Source organism: Xyrauchen texanus, chromosome 45 (genome assembly GCF_025860055.1).
Source record: "Xyrauchen texanus isolate HMW12.3.18 chromosome 45, RBS_HiC_50CHRs, whole genome shotgun sequence".
NCBI classification, from domain to species: Eukaryota; Metazoa; Chordata; class Actinopteri; order Cypriniformes; family Catostomidae; genus Xyrauchen; species Xyrauchen texanus.
The window spans coordinates 10,301,997-10,321,762 of record NC_068320.1 but is presented as its reverse complement, the minus strand read 5'-3'; the positions used below and the strand labels follow the sequence as shown (position 1 = coordinate 10,321,762).

Below are 19,766 nucleotides of genomic sequence, written 5' to 3'. Positions count from 1 at the left end.
CTCAGAATGGTGCCAAAAACAAAAAACATCCAGCGAGCGCCAGTTTCGTGGGCAAAAATGGCTTGTTCATGACAGAGGTCAGTGGAGAATGGCCAGACTGGTCCAAGCTGACAGGAAGGTGACAGTAAACCTAATACAACAGTTCTATGCAGAAAAGCATTTCTGAACATACAGCATGTCGAACATTGTGGCGAATGGGCTACAGCAGCAGAAGACCCTCCGGGTACCACTACTGTCAGTTTAGAACAGGAAACTGAGGCTGCATTGGGCACAGGCTCTACAAAATGGGAAAAGAAATTGCCTTGTCTGAAAAATTTGGATTTCTGCTCAGGTACACAAAGGGTAGGCCCACTGCAGCCTCAGTTTTCTGTTCTTGGCTGACAGAAGTGGAACCCAACATCATCTTCTGCTGTTGTAGACCATCCACCTCAAGGTTCGACGTGTTGTGCATTCTGAAATGCTATTCTGCTCACTACAATTGTACAGAGTGGTTATCTGAGTTACCATAGACTTTATGTCAGCTCTAACCAGTCTGGCCATTCTCTGTGGACCTCTCTCATCAACAAGGCATTTTCATCCACAGAACTGCCACTCACTGGATGTTTTGTTTTTGGCACCATTCTGTGTAAACTCTAGAGAATATTCCAAGAGATCAGACATTACAGAAATCTCGAACCATAACATCTGCCTGCAACAATCAGAAAAGGTCTAAATCACTGAGATAATTTTTTTCCCCATTCTGATGGTTGATGTGAACATTAACTGAAGCTCCTGAGCCATATATGCATGAGTTTATAATGATTAGATAAATCACATGTATAAGTAGATGTACAGGTGTGCCTAATAAAGTGGCTGGTGGGTGTAAATGTGAAGTTAGAAATGCATAAGAAAATATTAATTTACACATACATTTTTTTTCTAATTAAGCTGTTAATCTTTTTTCCATGCCTCCTGCCTTACCTTTGAACGGATTGAATTGAATGGCTAGAACATTGTCGGTTGTCTGATTGTATTGGTGATTGAATTGTGGTTTTCTCTTACAGTTGCGGAGCTCCTTCAAGCAGGCCTTCAGCAAGAAAAAGACCAACAAGCCCCAATCGTCTCACGATGAAATCGAGGAGATGACTGACTCCTCACTCCCTTCTTCACCCAAACTACAACACACCAACAGACAGACTACCACCATTCAACCACTGTGCTCCTCACCATCCACCACAGAGTGAGTACACACACATACACAAAAACACACACATACAGTACACTATCAGTCAAAGGTCCGGTCACACTTGATTGTATTGATTTGGTTTCTCGTGATCTTAAAAACATGTGTGCTTAAATGCTTTACAAATATTAAGGCATAAACACACACACACACACACACACACACACACACACACACACACACACACACACACACATACACATTGTACTGCATATAACATCTTTAGTCACTACATAATTCCCATATTTCTGTTTATGTTATTTAATGGTTGGACTTTACTATTATTCTAAAAGGCACAAACATTTGACTGGTAGTGTACACATGCTATAGTTCTGTTTATATATAATCTGTTTTCGTCACACACGCATAAAGATTTCTAACCAATCCAACACATAATCAATATTTCTTATTGTTCACTCCCACTTAAGGGAGTTTTTATTGAGATTTACATTTTACCTTTCATTCTCTTTTTATGTAAATCATATTTATATTTCACCCTATCCATTAATTATATTGTATTCTATCCTTGTTCCTCAATCCATGTGTGTTTAGAAAGTGTTTTTGCGATAGCAAGGCCTCCCCCATTTGGATGGCAAAGAAAAAGTCAAACGGCCATGTGATCTACAAGCACAGATCTCGGTAACAGGCACAGTGTGGCATGCTGGCAAGGGTTGAGAGTGTGCAGTGACTTTCATCTTTGACATATAATCAAGTTGAATTTGCTAGTTTTGATTAACAAGATTTAACTTCCCCTTTTAACCGGTTTCTCATGAGCAGATAATGATACAAATTCAAACATTTCAATTTAAACAAATTTAAATACAATTTTATATTTGAACTGTTATGGGGCATGCACAAATATTATACAATACTGATGAAAAAAAATGTCATGCATCTATCATATTTAAAAAAGATTTGGTTTGATCTTCATCTAAGTCACAATAATGAGCAAACACAATCTGTTTTAACTAATGACACACAAATGACTATTGTTCTAGAAAATATTGAATACATCATTAAAACATTCACAATGTCGGTTGGAAAAAGTATGTGAACCCCTAAGCTAATTACGTTACTTAAAGTCTGCAACCCTGGCATCCAATTAACGAAACGAGATTTAAGGTGTGGGTTAGAGCTAGTTTGACTTATAAAAGTCACTCAAATATTCTGATTTTGCTATTCACAATAAGCATCTGCTGACGTGGAGCATGCCTCGCAATAAAAGAGATCTTAGAAGATCTACTATCAAGAATTGTTGTTATACATAAAGCTGGAAAGGGTTACAATGTTATCTTGAAGAGCTTAGATATGAATTTGTCCACAGTTAGACAAATTGTCTATAAATGGAGACGATTTAGTACTGTAGCTACTCCCCCTAGAAGTGGCCGTCCAGCCAAGATGTCTCAAATCACACACTGCAGAATGCTCAACCCTAAAAGAACCCTAGAGTTACAACTAAAGTATTGAAGGAATCATTGGAAGTGGTTAAAATCTCTGTTCATGAGTCTACTATACAGAAAACATTAGTTTTAGGCTCAGTTGGTAGAGCGGGTCAGCTGCCAATCGCAGGGTTGGTGGTTCGATTCCCGGCCCACACAACTCCACATGCCGAAGTGTCCTTGGGCAAGACACTGAACCCCAGGCTAGCGCCTTGCATGGCAGCTCTGCCACCATTGGTGTGTGAGTGTGAGTGTGAGTGTGAATGTGTGTGTGAATGGGTGATTGGGAAACAGTGTAAAGCGCTTTGTAACCTCAAAGGTTAAAAAAAGCGCTATATAAGTGCAGACCATTTACCATTTACTTATGGTGTAAAAAGGGCACTGCATACCAACATGAAAACATCATCCCAACGGTGAAGTATGGTGGAGTGAGCATCATGATTTGGAGCTGCTTTGCTGCTTCAGGGCTTGGACCACTTGCCATCTTCAAGGGAAAAATTAATTCCCAATTTATCAAGATATCCTACAGGATAATTTCATTGTGGCTGTGCACCATCTGAAGCTCAATAGAAGTTGGGTGATGCAGCAGAACAATGACCCTAAACGTAGAAGCAAATCCACTACAGAATGGCTAAAAAAAAGAAAAAATCCCCTTTTTGGAGTGGCCCAGTCAGAGCTCAGACCATAACCCAATAGAGATGCTGCAGAATGACCTCAAGAGAGCTGTTCCCACCAACCATCATAAGATTATGGTTGAGCTTACCAGAAGTGCTTTGTTGAGGTTATTGCTGTTAGTAAATCCAATGTTTCACTGTGAATGATTAGTGGGATATGTTCAATAAAGACGTGAAAGATTATAATTGTTTGTGTGTTGTTTGCTCAAGCACATTGTGTTTGTCTACACTTGTGACATTGATAGAAATGATCACATTTTATGTCCAATTAATGCAGAAAACCAGCTAATTCCAAAGGATTCACATATATGTTCTTGCCACTGTATATGTTGCTCTAACTAAGTAGTTTACTGCCTCTGCTTGTGAATGGACAACATGAAGAATTCCTACTTCCTGTGTCTGTTCCTGTACAGTGTGATCTCTACAATTAAAACACAAAACCCTGTGTGTGTTTACAGTATTCGTATATCACAGTTCTGTGTATCTGGTCAGCCTAATTCTTCAGGAGTTTGTTGTGTATTAAACCCTCCTTTGTTTTGTGGCTTTTTTGGGTGCTTAACTGTGTTTTGACCCTCTCGCCTCCCTTCATGGTGTGTTTGTGCAGACTGTGTGAATGTACAGAGGCTGAGGCGGAGATTATCCTGCAGCTGAAGAACGAGCTGAGAGAGAAGGAGCTGAAGCTCACTGATATCAGACTGGAGGCGTTAAGCTCTGCCCACCACCTCGACCAGATTCGAGAGGCCATGAACCGCATGCAGGTACACACACATACATACGTATACTGAATACTTAACCAACGTCTTTGTGCAATGCAGAAAACAATCTGTTATTCTGAGGTTCATCATCAAAAAAGGAAGACTTTTTGGTAATGAACATCATGTAATACATATCATTCTTACACATAGCTCACCATTATAGAATATGCTATTAACATTCTTACAGTCATTGCAATTTGTCAGATAGAATCTGGACAGAATCTTGTCTAAAGTACTTTTCTAATTGGCAGTAAGTGGTTAAAGGACCAACCGCGAACAGAGGAATTGTGGACACAATGGACAAATTGCTCTAAATACAAAAATAAAACTATCAAGATCTTAATTTTGAACTGTTTTACTTATTTAAGTCAATGCAATTTTGAAAATCCAAACTTTTGACTGGCAATTTATGTATGCTCTTTGTCAACAATATGCATAATTATGTCAAAAATATTATTTTAGTGTTTAACTGTTCTTTTACATGCAGAACGAGATTGAGCTGCTGAAGGCAGAGAACGACAGACTAAAGTCCAGCGGCAATACCACCCCTGCGGCCACACCTGCTAAAATGGGTCGCCCCCCTTCAGAAACCTCCAGCACCTCCTCCTCTTCCTCACGCCAATCTCTGGGGCTGTCACTAAACAACCTCAACATCACCGACACCATCATGTCAGGTCAGGCCTTGCTTCACAGTTCATGTTGAGCTACCTGGGATAAGGAGCAGGAATACAATTAATTGACTATTTTCTTAACAATATTTGTATTCCCAAACAGACTTCTTAAGAATGTTCTTACATTTTTTCTTAAAGCATCAACGTTTATAGCTAGATACCGTCTTACAAATTTCTTATAATCCATCCTAAGATTTCTGTGAATCCAGTCCCAGGTCATATTAAGCGACACCATGAAATGAAAACTGGTGTTTTGTGGCCTTTAGTTCACATCTGTTAGCTTTGAGTTAGCATCTACAGTACATATCTGCTAGTGTTCTCATAAAAGTTAACTAGAGCTAATAAACACATCTGAAATTTAAAGTGTTTCTCCTCTGGAAAAATGGGCCTAACATATTTAAGACATCATCCCATGCTCATGCTCCGGTCTTGCTCAACCCGCTCTGAGCGGGATTTGAACCGGTGTCAGCCAGCATGGTATTTGGGCGCTCACAAGGAGGCTAAAGGCAACAGCCTCTAGCGTCAGTCGCTAGTGCGCCTCTTGAGGCCAGAGGAGTGAGGTTTATACACTGCACAGCTACCGACCAGCTGGCTACCGTTACACTCAGGCTACACATTTTTGACACAAACAATGATTGACTGATGAGTTTCTAGAGAAAGATGTTTTTTTTTTTTTTTTTTTGCCATTTTTGACCTAATATTGACCTGAATACATGCCAGTCAATTGCATACTGTGGCAACTCAAAAACAAACACAAAGACAATGATAAGCTTCATTTAACAAACCAAATAGCTTTCAATTGTGATTTTCTAGTACTAACTTAACAATTTAGCATGATTATTCAAGGGTAAGGTGTTGGAGTGATGGCTGCTGGAAATGGGTCCTGTCTAGAATTTATAAAAAATGATTTTCTTCAAATAGTAATGTGCTGTTTTTTTTTTTTTTCATCAGTAATGTCCTGACTAAGCTTTGTGATCAGTTGAATGCCACTTTAGTGAATTAAAGAACCAACAATTTTTGGTAACACTTTACAATAATGTTGCATTTGTTAACATTACTGAATGTACTAGTTATCATAAATAAACAATTAACAATATATTTGCTACTACATTTATTAATCTTTGTTTATGTTAGTTAATAAAAATACTATTGTTCATTGTTAGTTCATGTTAGTTCACAGTGCATTAACTAATGTTAACTAATACACTTTTGATTTTTAAAAATAAATTAGTTTATGATGAAATTAACATTAACTAAGATTAATAAATGCTTAATAATTATTGTTCATTGTTAGTTCATGTTAACTAATGTTAACAAATGAAAACTTATTGTAAATTGTTACCATTATCTTTATTTGGGGGCCCTTCTCAGCAAAAAATTATGTATGTGATTAATTGCGATTACCATTTGAATACCGTATTTAATCGATTGACAGCCCAAATAGACATAAAGCATCTTGCCTTCCATCAGTTTCTACAATCTTGTATCATCCAGTCATGTGAAGGGCAGTTTAGATTTGCATATTGCAGTATTATTGAAGATTCTGGTGTGGCGAAGGCCACAAAAAAGACAATTTCACCTCTGTGCTGAAAGAGAATGAACGCAGTGAAGAGTGAAATTACTGTGAGGGAGGATTTTAACGCCGGGTAGAATGGCACAAATTCATCTGTGTTCCGTCTAATTAAAAGTACAGATTTCTACAGTCTCTCTCAGGACTTTAGGCTGCTTAATTGATGAACAGATGTGTGGATGAGCAATAGAGAGTGGGTGGATGCGCATAGTATGGACGTTATCACTCCTCTGCAGAATGCCGTGCCAGACAAAGACAAAACTCCTCCACTAAAAGCCTTCTTGATGTATTCAAAGCCCTGTTAAAACCCAACAGCTCAGCCCTGTAGACAACAAAGCTTAAAGCAGGTTAACTGTAGTCAAAGCTAAACATTATCATCTCCGTTTATCGAATATGTCAGTGCTGAATAGGTTTTGATGCCCCACAGTCAATGACTTACAATATCTTGACAATTAGTCTTTTGAGGTGTTGAAGCTTTGATATTTTTGTAATGCTGTTTGCACAGATATTCTGTTAGATGACAGCTACGAGGGCAACCTACGCAAAGAAGGCAGGAGCGTCCGTATAGTGGTCACCATCAATAGTGACTTCAACAAGACCAAGGTACTTGCCATTTGCCTGGTTTAAAGGGCTCATGCCATACATTTTGACAATTTGTTTTTTACATGATGTCCATTTATGTTATTCAAACTTTTATTCACTAAAACAGTCATGATTTTATTTTTATAAGCATTTTTCACCCTGACCCTATAAATTTAGTTTTTTTTAATAAAATTATTACTTATTTATTTTTGCTATTGTGCCTTTAAGACCCTTATGTAAACACCCTCTGTGATAAATGAGATAAAATGCAATGCAGGTAAACAGAACGATTCTTGACATACTTTTTCATATGTACTCTTATCATCAGTTCCTCTGGTGTTCTGTATTAATAATATCTAATGGCATGTAAAAGTGGATGGTCAAATGTTGATGTTTTCTTCTGATGTCAGAAAGTTGCATCTTAGTTTCAATAAACGTTTTTTTTTTTTTTTAATTACACTGGGAAGTTTATAATTTTGAAAGTTACACTCTGTTTTTGTGGTACAAATAACTTTTATCTCGAAAGATCCCCTTTTATGTGAATTCATGATGTTACTGCCCTTTCAACAAGTGTAAAGGGATTTAGATGGGCAAGGAGGAGGCGAGAACCTTTGAAGTACTAACAATATAAATAATAGTTTTAATATAAAACTGAACAAAAAGACACAAACACACACGATGGTCAGCTGCCCGTAAACCATATTGGTCAGCTGCCCGTAAACGTTCTCTCTCTGTCGCACCTCCGTCCGCAGTCGGTCTTTATCCCTCTCAGAGGCTTAATTAGCCTGATAAGGGACCAGGTGTGTATAATCACGACCCGGTCCCACCCTCCGCCCTGTCACAGTGTTCAAAAAGATAAATTAGAACTGAATAAAACCAACATCATTACCCTTAACCAACACCTAAACCTCACCGATAGTGTTAAAAAAAGCAAAATTCAACATTAGAGGCATATTTACTGAAGCAACCACGTCATTCCATGTCTCTTCTATGGCACTTTCACTTTGTTTTCGAGCATCCTTGGCTGGGCTCAAGACTCTGTCTCCAGGTCCAAAGTCCAACACTCTATCATGTGAGATATCATGAAAGTTAATCGCTTTTGAATATGTGTGTAAATGTAGGTGGGTGTGTAATACAAGCGTTAAAAAGTATAGTTCTTAAAATGATATGTTAGAGTAAAAGTGTTTCGATATAATAACATAGCAGGGTGTAAGTAATAGAGCAAAAAATAAGTGTTTATAAAGTCATAAACAACTTTGGTACCCATAGCGCCTCCACTGTTCAGCAAAATATAGAAAGCGGCTCGTAAAACTCGGTTTGCAACCGTTCGTTCAATGAAACTAGATTTCATTATTGGCAATTTTTTTTATTTCTATGAAACTAATAGGAAAAAGTACTAAACAATACATCTAACCTTTGAACATAATTGTATGTCCTCTCTTCTTCTAAGGCTATGCGGAAGAAAGAGTATCTGATTGGCTCTATTGGTGTCAGCGGAAAGACCAAGTGGGACGTGTTGGACGGTGTCATCCGACGGCTGTTCAAGGTGCCAGTTCTGGATGTCTCTTGCAAAATATATTACCTCATATACCATTTGTCAGGCCTTTCTAACTTGTTTTTCTTACATTTAGGAGTATGTGTTTCGCGTGGACCCATTGACCAGTCTGGGCCTGAACTCAGATAGTATAGTGTGCTACAGGATGGGTGATGTGGTCCGATCTCACGCCTCTGAGGTGCCTGAGCTGCTTCCCTGTGGATACCTAGTGGGTGACCACAACATCATCACAGTCAGCCTCAAAGGTAAGGAACCTCAGCAGATACGTGTGTGTGTCTCTCAACAGCATCTGCCAAGAGCATAAATCCTGCTGCAGAGATTTTAAGTGATTTTAAATGTCTCTTTCTTGATGTAGGTGTGAAGGAGGGAAGTATAGATGATCTGGTGTTTGATACACTCATCCCTAAACCCATCATTCAACGCTATTTAAACCTTTTAATGGAGCATCGCCGAATCATCCTCTCAGGCCCCAGTGGAACGGGAAAATCCTATCTAGCCACAAAACTAGCTCACTATATCATCTCTAAGACTGGACGAGAGGTTACTGAAACTAACCTGGCCAGCTTCAATGTGGACCAGAAGTCCAGCAAGGTATGTCTTATGGTGTGGATATTATTTTGCTGGCTGTTTCAGTAGATGTAAAAAGTCCTCTTCAAAGCACTTCTCAACACAAGCAAAAAGCATGTGCACTTGACATGTGCAACGTGCTTCTTGGGGTAACGTTCCATAGAGTTCACTGGGAACGTTGACACTATGTGAAAGGCTTACTGTACATATGAAGGCCTTAACACTCTATATGTGTGTGTTTGCTTGAAGCAGGATCTTCGCCAGTACCTCTTTAGCCTAGCCGAGCAGTGCAACACAGAGGTGTGTGAGACCGAGTTGCCCACTGTAGTTATTCTGGATAACCTCCATCATATTGGCTCCCTCAGTGACATTTTCAATGGATTCCTCAACTGCAAATACCACAAATGGTGATGATTCCAATTATTATCTCAAATCTTGTGGACTATATTTACATGTTTACGTAGCTTTTATTTCATTTTAAACAGTATGCACAGCCATTTACCTTGCGTACTTGAAACAAATCAAATATAAATCTCTAATTATGCATCTATCCCTTCCACAGCCCGTATGTCATAGGAACCATGAATCAGGGTGTGTCTTCGTCTCCAAACCTTGAGCTTCATCATAACTTTAGGTACATTTGAATAAAGCCTCTATGTTATTTAGTTTTTTTACATGTCATAGAGTGGTGGAGTGGTGGTGGCGTAGTGGGCTAAAGCACATAACTGTTCATCAGAAGGTCGCTGGTTCGAGCCCCACAGCCACCACCATTGTGTCCTTGAGCAAGGCACTTAACTCCAGGTTGCTCCGGGGGGATTGTCCTTGTAATAATTGCACTGTAAGTCGCTTTGGATAAAAGCATCTGCCAAAATGCATAAATGTCATAGAAATAGTGCACATGATTGTGAAGCACTTGATAGTGGTTATTATAGCTTCTCGCCACATGAGGGCCAACAGTGTTCACTTTTTGCTATTTTGTTGCACGTATGCACACATACGTGAAATGGGTAGTTAACATTACATTTTAAACAGTGACAGTGCAAACAGTTTAATCTAAAACCATTTTAATGCATGCATTATTTATGATCTAAACCTATTTATGACCTAAACCTATCACTTTCTACGCCTCAGGTGGGTGCTTTGTGCCAACCACACTGAGCCGGTGAAGGGCTTCCTGGGTCGCTTTCTGCGAAGGAAACTGATTGAAACAGAGATCGCTAAGAATATGCGCAGCAACAACCTCATCAAAATCATCGACTGGATCCCTAAAACCTGGCAACACCTCAACACCTTCCTGGAAGCTCATAGCTCCTCAGACGTCACCATTGGTAAAGCTTGCAGGCTTTCACTAACACACAAACCAGTTAACTCCTTTGATTGAGCTCTCTTGCCAGACGGAATGGTGAGATATCTAATCATCTAATCGCTTCTAGGTCCTCGGCTGTTCTTGTCCTGTCCAATGGATGCGGACGACTGTCGTGTGTGGTTTACTGACCTGTGGAACTACTCTCTTGTGCCATATCTACTGGAGGCAGTAAGAGAAGGGCTTCAGGTACACATGCAAACAGACATAATTATGAACTGTGGATTTATTAACCATTTGTAGCTCTTAAGCACTTAAAAACACGATTGCTTTGATCTCTCATGAAAAATTAGGTAATAAACAGTGGGGCAGTGTAATAAAGTAATAATAAACAGTGTAATAAACTGGTAATAAACATCTTGCATGTTGATTTTTGCTGATTTTGTTATATATATATATATATATATATATATATATATATATATATATTGTATATCTATTTGACTTATTGCTTCAGCTGTATGGGAAGAGGGCGGCGTGGGAGGACCCTTCTAAATGGGTGATTGACAACTACCCATGGAGCTCCGCCTCCCTGCAGCATGAAGGCCAATCACTGCTGCAGTTGCGGCCAGAGGATGTGGGCTATGATGGCTACAGTTCCTCTAAAGATGGAGCCGCTTCCAAACAAGTATCTCAGAGCGACACAGAGGGCAGATCCACTGGTAAAGAACACCTCTATTTTTCTATATACTGTTTACAAAACTACAATACTTAGTATTTGTGAACAGCTTACATCCATTTTTTCTAGATAGACTAGAATCAGCCCAAGAGCAGCAAGGTGAAACATGGGCAATATTTCACTAAATATAACTAACTACACATGGGGACAATTCATACTAAAGCCCCACCCCCTTTATAGCTGGAACTATGTCTGTCAATTTTTCATACTAGTATGGATTATGTTAAATATTTAGGTAATTATTAAATAACATCTACATTAATCATGCTTTTATATCTAATTGTATATAGTAATCTTTAAGGTTTGCAGTGTTTTGGAAAGCTTTCAAAACATTAAATTAGGCCATCTGGCACTGAGGCCTGACACAGTTAAATCTGTACGGTCAAGTAATGGGCATTTCAATTAGCCATTAATACATGGAATAATGACGTGATGCTTGTTTTTTTGTCAAGTCTAGTAAGTTGTTCAAAAATTCATTAAAAAACAACTCACAAATAACAATTACTTAAATACACCACTTCAATGATGAACTTTAAATTTAATTTTGTCATTTTGGTATTTTTGTCAAAAATATTGAAGTGGTGTAACAATCCAGAGACAATAAAATAATTAATAAAAATTAAATTAAAGTCTCGTGAAAACGGTTGGCTTTAGTTGTTTGGAATAATCTTGCATTCTTATTTCTTTAAAAAAAAATTTATTTAAATATAATTAATTATGGTTTGAAAACCTTTTGTACACCAAATCAAACTCAGGTAGTTTAACCAACATGCAGGTAGCCATTAGGTTGTCATATGGCAGAAAAATACAGAGAAGCATTTTAAACCCTCATGACTGTGTGATAATTGTATTATTAATAGTATTTATATTTTACAAAAAGTCTTACATTTGAATAAAAAGACACATTTTGTTCAGGTCAAATGGAGTAACCCTACGAAAATGTCTTGATATTCAAGATAAAAGATATTCATGATATTTGTGAAAGAACCTTTGAATTATTTACCTTGAACAACATGTTTGGAAAACATTGTATTATTATTAATATTATTATTATTATCATTATCATTATTACTATTATCATTTTATTAATGATTACGTTTTTTTTTCTTGATGGTTCAACCATTTGACAAGTCATTACATTTTCATTTTTTGTAGAAAATGCTATAAATGTTTTTTAAATATGAAACCAACCATTTCAACAAATGTGACACATGAAGTTTTAAAAAAGATTTTTAACTTTATTACCTGGACAAACTTATTTACAATATATGAATAAATGAACATTTGAAATTTTTTATGTTTTTCAACAATCGCTTCACTTTAAATTATTAACAATTGTGCAATTTGCAGTGCTATCTAGTCCATATCCATCCAAAGAGACCCATAATAAATACAAACTAAATTAACAGGCGCTCAGATAGCTTATCTTACTGTGAAAAGTGTGTGTGTGTGTGTGTGTGTGTGTGTGTGTGTGTGTGTGTGTGTGTGTGTGTGTGTGTGTGTGTGTGTGTGTGTGTGTGTGTGTGTGTGTGTGAGCGTGTATTTATCACTTTGTGGGGACCAAATGTCCCCATAAGGATAGTAAAACCCGAAATTTTTGACCTTGTGGGGACATTTTGTCGGTCCCCATGAGGAAAACAAATGATGTTTTTTGAAAATGTAAAAATGCAGGAAGTTTTCTGTGAGGGTTAGGTTTAGGGGTAGGGTTAGGTTTAGGGGATAGAATATAAAGTTTGTACAGTATAAAAACCATTATGTCTATGGAAAGTCCCCATAAAACATGGAAACACAACATGTGTGTGTGTGTGTGTGTGTGTGTGTATGTGTGTGTGTGTGGCACAAGAGATACAGCCCTCTCCTACCCTCCTATGCACAGCACTGTACTAAATCAGTCTGCATATGACTATGACATAAACTTCCTGTAGGTGGCTCTAAATACTTACACATTTAGAGTGAGCCTCAAAAAGTGCATGTGTTTCAGTTTCTTCAATATTTATCAGTGGCAGTGATAGTGCCATCATAATATAATAATTCATTTTGCTCAGAGATCATTGTGACTATTCCAAAAGGTTTTTAAACACACATTATTGCAATGTCTCATCTTGCTGTCTCCTCTCATTTCTTTTCTTCTGAGAACAGACGTTCAGAGATTATAAGGTGACAGAACTGCTGTTGTTTGATCAGTTTGATCTAGTTAGTCTGATAGCCAGTAGTGTTTGTAGATTACAGCACTGATAATGTTGTAATGTCTGTGTGAATGTGAGTTATGTTTTATTCTGTGTTTGATGTGCGTCTTTGTTACAGTGTAGATATACGTTCCAGTTTTGTTAAACTACTTCGTTTCATAGTTTCATTTCATTATTTGCTCCATTTTTTTTTATATCTATAAATGTGTTCCATACTCTCCATTTGTCATGAGTTTTGTAACTGTGTTGTGGTTGACATCACTAATATGGTTGTGTGAGTTCATGCACACTTGTTGTATTTTTTGTATTTTTGTATTGTTAAGCACACAATATTGCACACAGTTATATAGATAGAGTTTCTTTGGACCGTAAACATAAATGTTATTTCTCTGTACATTAGATGAATATGCTGATGAGGCTACAAGAAGCTGCTAACTACTCCAGCGCCCAGAGCTGTGACAGCGACAGCACCAGTCACCACGATGACCTGCTAGACTCCTCATTGGAGTCTGCCCTGTAAGCCCTGCCCCATTAGAAGAGGAATTCTTCTGATTGGTTTAAAAGCAGAGAGACAGGCCGACATGACTTGTGTTTATGAGGCTTATTTAAGGCTTGTGGAGGAGATTTGACACCTGAAGAGGTGAAAGGACACAGTGTCCAGGATACAGATGAAATGGTGCTGGTGGCACAACACACTGGCAAAGTGTGTGTGTGTTTATTACTATTAAAAACAATGAAATATAAGTTTGTTGGGTTCTGGGGGTTAAATATGTTTACAGAGGCAGGTGTCTACTTCCACTGAGGTGCAACTATCTAAAGGGCAACATTCTGCATTCTGACCTCAGTCAATACAATTGGTGCTGCCGTGGTGCCAAAACCAGTAATCATCTGGTTTACACTCATCTCGCCAGCACCATTCATGAAACGCCTCTAGCCGACAAGCACAAACGTGCATTGTGTCATTACCGCTACTGTGAAATCATACGCAAATGTGCAAATCTCCACCACTCGATTCACTGCCAAGCGTATGGTGACCTAGAGCAATCTTAAACCAACGATTGCAGCTTACACACCTTACATACAGTAGTCTTTCGTTCTACCCCACGGCCGTGTGCGCAGTTTCTTCTCCTCTCTACAGGTATGAGGCGATTGCTTGTTGGAGAGGGTACCAGCTTTGTCAGAAAAAAGGCCAGAACATGGTGCTTTCTTGCCAGCATGATCTCATGAATATTGCATGACTGTGGCGATATTTTTGCTAAATATTACATGGTTTCTTGCACGTATTGCAGAAGTTGCAAGGTGAAATATCCACTGCGTGGCACTAAAAGTAAGGTATTTTTTCTCCAAAAGAGATGATGTTTAAGGGTAATACTCAATTTAGTTTTAAATCAACAAAACCTACATCCCTACCATAAACTATAAACCTAACAGATAGTGTCAGAAAAAGCAAATATGAGATGAAATAGATTAGTTTTTAAAGGGTAATACTCAGTAAAAATTGTAACCAACAAAACCAACCTCCCTACCCTAAACCTTAAACCTAAACCTAACAGATAGTGTCAGAAAATCAAATGTGAGATGAAAAACCAAATTGCTGGAACAACGGCATTTTGTGGTTCTTCTATGACACTTATATAACAGTGCCGCAATACGTACAACGAGCCAAGTAATAGTTATTTTGCAAAAGATGTAGGTATAGTAACGTGATTCTATGAGATCAGGTTGTTTCTTGCTGCCTTAAGTGTGCTGAGCTCTGAAAACATTTAAATGTGGTGCCACTGTCCTGTCCTTTCGCAGAAATGATGGTGTAGGACAGAATTTCACATCCATTTTCCTATAAATGCCACGTCAACATATTTTATTTTTGTTACAATTAGTGTGTTAAGTCTAAAACTTGCCATTATTAAAGAGTCCAAATGTATAAAGGATTAAAATCTATATATATATCTTTATGTAATCCCAGTTGAGCTGGGATCGCTTGGATCGAAAGCACAAATCTGATGCGTCGCTTTGCTAGCATGCTGTTTTTACATTGCGATATGTGTGTGTGCACGGAAACTGTCAGTTTTCGCTCCTGTGCACCAGTGTTCGTGTAGTCAAATTTCATTCATTCTTTTCTTTTTGGTTTGCTAAGTGGGTTTTGCACAGTCGAAAAGATGATTGTAAATATTCAAGTCTTGCACAACCAGGTAAAGATGCACTCTGCACAGTCGGTATTCCATTTCTACTCTAATAGTCTAGCATTACGCTCTTGTAATTTGCAAAGAAAAAAGCAAACCAGCAAACCTGTCCGAACCTTGTATGTCTTGTAATGACTGGTTAATATACAGAGCTCTATACTATCCAGTGAGAGGTGAAGTGTTTTTAAATCTCAGAAAACTTTAGTGTCAATTTACTGTTCAAGGGCGCAAAAATGATCCAAAATGGTTAACTTTACAATGCATCAGAGCCCAACCACATCCTACATTATGCTGTTACAATTCCTAGCTTGCAGCTTTCAAATACAGTGGACCTCAAATGTATTTGGACACTTAAGCCACACTTAAACAAATATTAAATTGTTAGAGATGGGTGTTAATAACGCAAAGATCATGGGTTTGATTCCCACAGAACATGTTCTGCATACCTAAAATACACTGTAAGGGTGCCGTTCACACCAAAGATGTTTTTGCGTCCATCTGCACTGTAGAATAGTTTTTCTACATTAACATGCACTAGATGGATGTCTTTGACCATACGAGTGTTTTTCGCAAGAACGGCAAATTGTTTAGACGCTGTGTCACGTTAAAACAAACTTCAACTTTTAAAAATGATGTCTTGAGGCCTCATGTGAAAAAAATAATCTGCATTCTTTTCTGTTTTTTTTCCCTTGTGATGCGTCTAGCTTTTTTTAAGTGCAAAAACGCTTTCAGGTCTGAACGGCCCCCAAGCTTGTGCTAAATTTATAAAAGTAAAGGTAGTTTTTTGCATCAGATAACAAATAAAAAGAAAACATAAAAAATGATCAAACTAAGTGGCATTTATTTTAAAGAAAGATGGCACAAGCACACTATAAGCAAAACACAAAGTTGATAAAACATTAGATATAGTGTTGAAAATGAGAGCACTTTCTGGACACTTTCTGGTTGTCAAACTTTGTGGAATGTGTCCATGATGAACTACACCTGTGTTTACTTGGGATAGTCTGACTTAATCAGTCAAACTTACACCAAAAAAAAAAAAAAAAACTTGAGAGCAGTTGGTTAAAATAGGTTAGATCTGTATCATAAGACATAAGTATCCAAATTCATTGGGGGTTACTGTAAATCACTTCCGATGTCATGTTTAACTGTGAAAGACTTTCATTTGAGAATATTTTAAGAGTTTGCTCATGTTTACAGTAACTAAATCTCTGTTAGCTTGATGTACATGGTAAGGAGGTACAAAGTGTTACATACAACTATGCTATACAGTAGGTGCTATATAGGTGAGCTCATCGAAAAGCTTTGTACTGACATAAGATCAGGCCTTTACCACATCCAACCTCACCTTGTGGTTCAATCTGATCACCACATGCAAAGTAACACATTCTTACTGCCACTATCGTTTTACAAAGCTTTCCTTTTTCTGTTTTAATTCAGGTAACTGCTTTTAATTCCTTAGCACTTCAACAGTGCTATGTGTGTAACTCTCAAACTCCGTGACTCTGTGCCTGATTCTTTGCTTGTCAATCATTAGTCTTGTTCATTGTGAAATTACTCATGAAAAACACCATTAGTAAGAAGCGCAGTATTGCGGTCCCGAACCTCAAAGCAAACAAATATTGATTGTCTATGGTACATCATGAAATCTTTTCTCTCTCTCTCTCTCTCTCTCTCTCTCTCTCTCTCTCTCTCTCTCCATGTTATGGCCAACACATCTTTCGGTGAGCGCATAACATTGAACTGCTTTGAAAATGTTTCTTTTCAGGTGGAACATTTGTTGGTAGATGTTTTATATTTTGTACATTTGTAAGTAACATATCATGTAAATAGAAAGAGACCACAATTTAAATAATTTGGGGGATTTTGTAGTCTTTGTAAAGCCCTTAATAAATGATATTTGGTGTCACCTGAGCATTGAGTGTTGATTAATTATTATATATTTATCAAATAAATTATTTTATAATTATTTTTGTCTTTTTTTATCTGTTATATGTATATTTCACGTTTTGTATGTTGTAAATTAAAATTATAAATTCAGTTCAGTTTTACCAATAAATGATTTACTCATGAATGCCCTCTTCTGGTCCTGGAAGTAATTGCAGCACGCTGGTGTTGTGGCATTAATTTGCCGCAGAGCTGATTCTGAAGATGCTGAGCATTACCAAACTTAATTAGTCCAGAATACATATTTCTACAACATTATACTAGTAAATAGTTTACTAGTCTAACTACTGTACTAATGTTTAATCAAAGGAGTGTTAATTGGTACATTTAAAATAACTAAATTCATAGGGCAATAAAAGTGGAAATGTACAATAACTTGTTTTGTCCCCAAGACTATAAGGTATATTTCTACACAGAAAATGACTTTATCAAAAATAAACATACACTGAGAAATATTCACTATAGTAAAAATTGTGACAACTAGCCCCAGTCTTCCCTATATATGGTGGTCCACTACATTTAGAACTTCTACAAAAATCAGATACAGCATGTATGTATGCATTTAATTCCAACAAAATGGAGTAGGGTATTACTAATAGATTACATATTAGGATGTATAATTAAGGATGTAGTTCAATTAGGCCAAAGGTACAAAAGAGTCCATAAAGTACAGTAAGAAGCTATAAAGCACTACTTAATACAGTACCACCATGCACTAAATAAACACTATGATGCATAACGTTGCATCACTCATGCTGCATTCCATACAGAGGTGATCATCCCTATGCTCTACTCCCATCAAAGACTTTACCATCCACTGTGAGTGAAGTGTTGAGGCTCAACAAATTATGGTCATTGAGAACTCACTGTTTAACCATCCTATTCTGTTCCAGTAGGGACACTTACTTTGCTGTTCGCTGTAATTTTTACCAAACACAGTACAGCTTTTTTAATGTAAGCGTAAATTTTACTTCTGTCAGGGAGACTCACGCGGTACACGTCATCGGTTCATTCATAATTTCCTTTAACCAATCACTGTTCACCTCTTGCTTTAAAGGTCTGCCAGCAACCAACCACTCTGCTTCCATCAGGTGTCAACGTGGAAATTCTTTCTACAATTACTATGTCTGATACCCTATGAACTAATATAGATTTAATCACTGCTCCTTACTTTTATTCAGGATCAACAGTTCGTCACCGCAGCGAGTGTCTGCAATTCCGAAGTCTCAGTGGGATCGCGGCCCTCTTGGAATAATGCTGCCTTCGTGTGCTATTGGAATTATCCTACTTCCCAATTCTGAAGTAGTAATTATGAGTATGTCGTGTTCACGTGCTTTGATGTCGGAAAGAATGGGAAACATGGACGACACCATAAAGATCATTCATACATATTTCTTGATGAACTTTTATTCTGACACCATAATACATATCACACAGTTAGCTTGCAGATGAAAATGGAATTTTGGTCAAATACAAGCTATTTTCACAGTGTAAAATTTTTTTTTAACATGCAAAGAATGGTTGCTGATATACATAAATTAATTTGACCAAAACTGCAAGCACTAACAATTAGCTGTATTTAGAAAAATAAACAAAAACTGTGCTCTCCTCCACTAGGACTCCTCCCATCTCAGAAACTCTGTCTCAGAGTTTCCCAGTCGTAATTACGACTTGAGAGGTCATTCATGTGCAACTTCAGAGTGAGAAACTCGTATTTACAATAATTCCGATAGCACGTGAAGACAGCATAATAATAGATATGTTACAGAGGCCTCTACGTCAACCTCGAGCTCTCCAGACCACAGGTGAACCAGCTCACATTACATCTTGGAAACCATGCCTTCCCTCCTCGACGATCCTGCTGCTCCATCTCAACTTTCATCAAACCTACATGGTGTAAACGATCAGCAAATCCAGATCTTCCTCCAGATCTCAGTCATGTAGGGACCTCCCTTGGTCAAGCCATGGCGAGTAAATGAGTTAGGTTTACAATGCATGACTCAGTCACTGAGTGTGCCTGAGTGTACCCCTATTGGGTAATCAAGATATATTATTCATGCATGTCATGATGCACAAGTACATGTCGTATGGGGTCTATTACTCCATTCAGTTAGGATGATGCATTGTTTTGCTGGTCGCTCCTATCGCACGTAAATCCTGAAGTGTTTTTTTTCTTCATAGGTCTACTTCCACGTTCTCCAAATATGGAAGCACCACTGTTGTTGTGCGCATCTGACACTTAGCATCAGGCTCCGCTCATTACATTTCCGTTGTTCAACAGCTCATTTCATTACCAGCACAATGCATTTGGCTGCCTTCATCAGTCAAACAGGGCTGCGATTCCTATTCCACAGTAGGGACTGGCAGATCAATACT

At 37.8% G+C, this 19,766-nt stretch overlaps 1 protein-coding gene across 7 annotated transcripts in view; it reads left to right on the top strand.

Annotated features, from left to right (window-relative positions):
- Positions 1–11,120, top strand: part of LOC127637310 (neuron navigator 3-like) — a 203,640-nt gene extending 192,520 nt beyond the window's left edge. For 4 of the 7 annotated variants that reach the window (XM_052118307.1, XM_052118309.1, XM_052118308.1 and 1 more), the window contains 12 exons: positions 1,044–1,219; positions 3,940–4,093; positions 4,578–4,764; positions 6,837–6,934; positions 8,364–8,459; positions 8,545–8,713; positions 8,824–9,059; positions 9,288–9,442; positions 9,598–9,669; positions 10,167–10,363; positions 10,469–10,587; positions 10,856–11,120. In XM_052118307.1, the coding sequence (XP_051974267.1) occupies positions 1,044–1,219; positions 3,940–4,093; positions 4,578–4,764; positions 6,837–6,934; positions 8,364–8,459; positions 8,545–8,713; positions 8,824–9,059; positions 9,288–9,442; positions 9,598–9,669; positions 10,167–10,363; positions 10,469–10,587; positions 10,856–11,113 (1,917 nt within the window). In that variant the 3' untranslated portion in view covers positions 11,114–11,120. Of the gene's footprint in view, positions 1–1,043; positions 1,220–1,774; positions 1,862–3,939; positions 4,094–4,577; positions 4,765–6,836; positions 6,935–8,363; positions 8,460–8,544; positions 8,714–8,823; positions 9,060–9,284; positions 9,443–9,597; positions 9,670–10,166; positions 10,364–10,468; positions 10,588–10,855 lie in introns of all 7 variants that reach the window. The other 3 variants (XM_052118306.1, XM_052118304.1, XM_052118303.1) reach the window with 2 other exon arrangements.
- Positions 11,121–19,766: the final 8,646 nt, after the last annotated feature.